The sequence below is a fragment of the Perognathus longimembris genome, chromosome 20 (genome assembly GCF_023159225.1).
Source record: "Perognathus longimembris pacificus isolate PPM17 chromosome 20, ASM2315922v1, whole genome shotgun sequence".
Classification (NCBI taxonomy): domain Eukaryota; kingdom Metazoa; phylum Chordata; class Mammalia; order Rodentia; family Heteromyidae; genus Perognathus; species Perognathus longimembris.
In genome coordinates, this window is record NC_063180.1 from 25,419,419 (window position 1) to 25,422,595 (window position 3,177).

General features: G+C 49.1%; 1 protein-coding gene across 1 annotated transcript; it reads left to right on the top strand.

The window, feature by feature from the left end:
* On the top strand, positions 1–2,949 carry LOC125368134 (vomeronasal type-1 receptor 1-like). Its single transcript, XM_048368990.1, has 2 exons — positions 1–255; positions 1,993–2,949. Exons 1-2 carry the CDS (start codon positions 1–3, stop codon positions 2,947–2,949), a joined length of 1,212 nt encoding a protein of 403 aa, XP_048224947.1.
* The last annotated feature ends 228 nt before the right edge of the window (positions 2,950–3,177 follow it).

The window sequence follows — 3,177 nt, forward strand, 5'->3', positions numbered from 1 at the left end:
ATGATATTCTTCATCACTGACGCCACGTGCCTGGGCCTCATGGCATGGGCCAGTGGCTCCATGCTCCTGGTCCTGCACAGACACAGGCAGCGAGTGCAGTACATCTGCAGCCACAGGCTCAGCCCCAGGGCCTCCTGTGAGATGCGAGCTGGTCGCAGCATCCTGGTCCTGGTGAGCCTGTTCCTCTCCTTCTACTCTCTGTCTTCTGTCTTATTCCTGTGCATCACCCAGGTGGGGACCCCAAGCCCCTGGCTGGTGAGCATGTCCTACTTGGCCTCCTCTGGCTTCTCCACCCTCAGCCCTTTAGTGTACTCATGAATAAATGTGGCAGGGTTGGACTTTAGAGGCAGAGAAAAAAGGATATCAGGGTTTGACGCCAGCCTGGATCACGTAGTGAGTTCAGTCATCCCCTTGTCTGTCCAGTGAGACCCATCTCAACAATGCACCAGGAGCAGGTAATTCCTTCCTAGGATCCTCTTCCTAGGTAATCTTCTTCCTAGGATCAGGACTGGACCCAGAAACCACGCGGCTAAGGTATTTTCTCCACCTTTCTGAGACATGGAATCAATCTGATTTTCTTCTGCCCACGTCTCCAGTCTCTCTCTCTCTCTCTCTCTCTCTCTCTCTCTATCTATCTGTCTCTGTCTCTCTTTGTCTCTCTGTCTCTGTCTCTCTTTCTCTCACCCCTCACCCCTCACCCCCGCTATGATTAAGGACAGGCCCTCAGGCTTTCTAGATGATTACTAAAGCACTGAACACTCTCTGTACTCACCTGGTCACTCCTTCACTGAGGTCGACTATGCAGCAGGCATTGTGGGATGACAAAAAAACAACTCTAGGGCTGAGAATGTGGCTTAGTGGTAGAGTGCTTGCCAGCCATAGATGAAGCACTAGGTGTTATTCCTCAGTACCACATAAACAGAAAAAGCCAGAAATGGTGCTGTGGCTCAAGTGGTAGAGCTCTAGCCTTGAGCATAGAGAAGTCCAGGGAGAGCCCAGGGCCTGAGTTGAGGCTCCAGGACTGCCAAAGAAACAAATAAACAAAAACCCTCCAACTATCTGTGAGTCAAGCTACAGTGGCTCACTCCTATAATCCTAGCAACCGAGGAAGGCAACTCTGAGGATCACAGTTCAAAGCCAGCCCGGGCAGGAAAGTCCATAAGGATCTTATCTCCAAGAAACCACCAGAAAGTTGGAAGTGACACTGTGGGTGAAGTGGTAGAGGACTAGCCTTGAGCTGAAGAGCTCAGGAACAGCACCAAGCCCTAGAGTAGAAGCCCTGTGACTGGGGGGGAAAAAGGAATTAGTATGAGTTTACAAAGTTAAACTTCTTTCATGTATCCAATTTTGTGGGAGGTCAGAGACATAATTTTTGAATTTCTGGTATATTAGTACATGGAGCACGGTGTTACTTCTGTCCGTAAATGAAGTGTGCACTGCTTCAGGTGAAATGTATATACTATCCATCAACAGTAGTACTCAACACTTGGGGTAAGATCCTGCATCGTGCAGTCTGACAGATATGTGAAATTATGTGATAAATATTGTTAGATATATAGGCCCTGCTGAGTAGAATGTCTTGATCTTGCCTTTTACCATCTCTCACCAAGTCACATCTCTATTGTATAGATGAACAGATGCAGAAAATAATGTGTGCAAGTATGGAGTACTATTCAGCTACAAAAAAAAATCCTATAATCCTTTTATTTGTGTCAGTATAAAAATTCATGGTGTCACAAAATCCAGTCACTGACGGCCCAAAGTGGTCATTGCACATTCTTTCTCACATGTGTGGACTCTGAAATCCCTGCTCTCAGTATTCATGTAGTTTGTGGAAATGACTTCACAAGGGGGAAAGCTTTTTGTTGGTGCAAAAACAATGAGTCAACTTCTCTTTCAGCCTACAGCTTTCTGAAATACACAAGACACCAACCTCCAATGAATGAATTGGTTTCTGTGAGCCTGAGTTGGGGGGTCACCTTCCTCCTTCAGACAGGTGGAGGAGTCCTGGGAAATTCTTGCCTCTTTTACCTGTGTACCTGTACGTTTCTCACTGCACGAACATGGAGACCCATAGACCTGATTCTCAACCAGCTGGTCTTTGCCAACACCCTGGCTCTTCTCTCCAAAGGCGTTCCTCAGACAATGGCAGCGTTTGGGATGAAATCTTTCCTGGGTGAGACTGGGTGCAAGGTGGTGTTCTGTGTTTACCGCGTGTCCAGAGGGGTCACACTCAGCACCACCTGCCTGCTCAGCGGCTTCCAGGCCCTGAAACTCCAGCCCAGTGTGTCTGGCTGTGTGCAGCCCAGGCTGAGGTCTGCCAAGGGCGTCGCTCTCTGCTGTGCCCTCTGCTGGCTTCTGCATCTCCTGTTCAATCTGGATGTTGGAATGTGTATAACTGTCTCCAAGGACAGCAAAAACTTGAGCATGTACAGGTTCTGTTCCCTTCCTGCCTCAGGAGCAATGGCTTTCCTGACAGGAGCTATGATATTGTTCATCACTGACGCCACGTGCCTGGGCCTCATGGCCTGGGCCAGCGGCTCCATGCTCCTGGTCCTGCACAGACACAGGCAGCGAGTGCAGTACATTTGCAGCCACAGGCTCAGCCCCAGGGCCTCTTTTGAGATGCGAGCTGCTCGCAGCATCCTGGTCCTGGTGAGCCTGTTCCTCTCCTTCTACTCTCTGTCTTCTGCCTTATCCCTGTGCATCACCCAGGTGGGGACCCCGAGCCCCTGGCTGGTGAGCATGTCCTACTTGGCCTCCTCTGGCTTCTCCACCCTCAGCCCCTTGGTGTTCATCTTTAATGATGCCCGTGTCTCCCGGCTCTGCCCTGCCTATTACACAGGAGAAGGATGCTGGCTTTGGTGTCTGGGCTGTCTGCCTTGGAAATCATTACAATTTCCAGACCTTGGCTTATATATGGAACAGTCAAAGCCCAACAGTGGGTAGCAGGCATTTGTGAAAGGCTCCTTAAATTTCCACCATTCGTTGTCTTCATCATTTCTTCCCTTCTGCTGTCTTTCCAAGAGAAACACAAACAGGGATTTGAGCCAGTAGGGACTCAAACACGTTCCTTGTAGACTTTTTCTTAATATCCACAGGACAATGCAACCCCAATGTACATACAGGTCAATGACAAATAGACACAAAAGGTCCTGGAATACAGTTCCTTGTAAT

Bases quoted from the DNA above. Each gene is read 5' to 3' on its own strand.
- LOC125368134 (XM_048368990.1), top strand. From the start codon at position 1: ATGATATTCTTCATCACTGACGCCACGTGCCTGGGCCTCATGGCATGG. The intron at 256-1,992 runs GTGAGCATGTCC...TTCCTCCTTCAG, and splicing joins GGACCCCAAGCCCCTGGCTG to ACAGGTGGAGGAGTCCTGGG.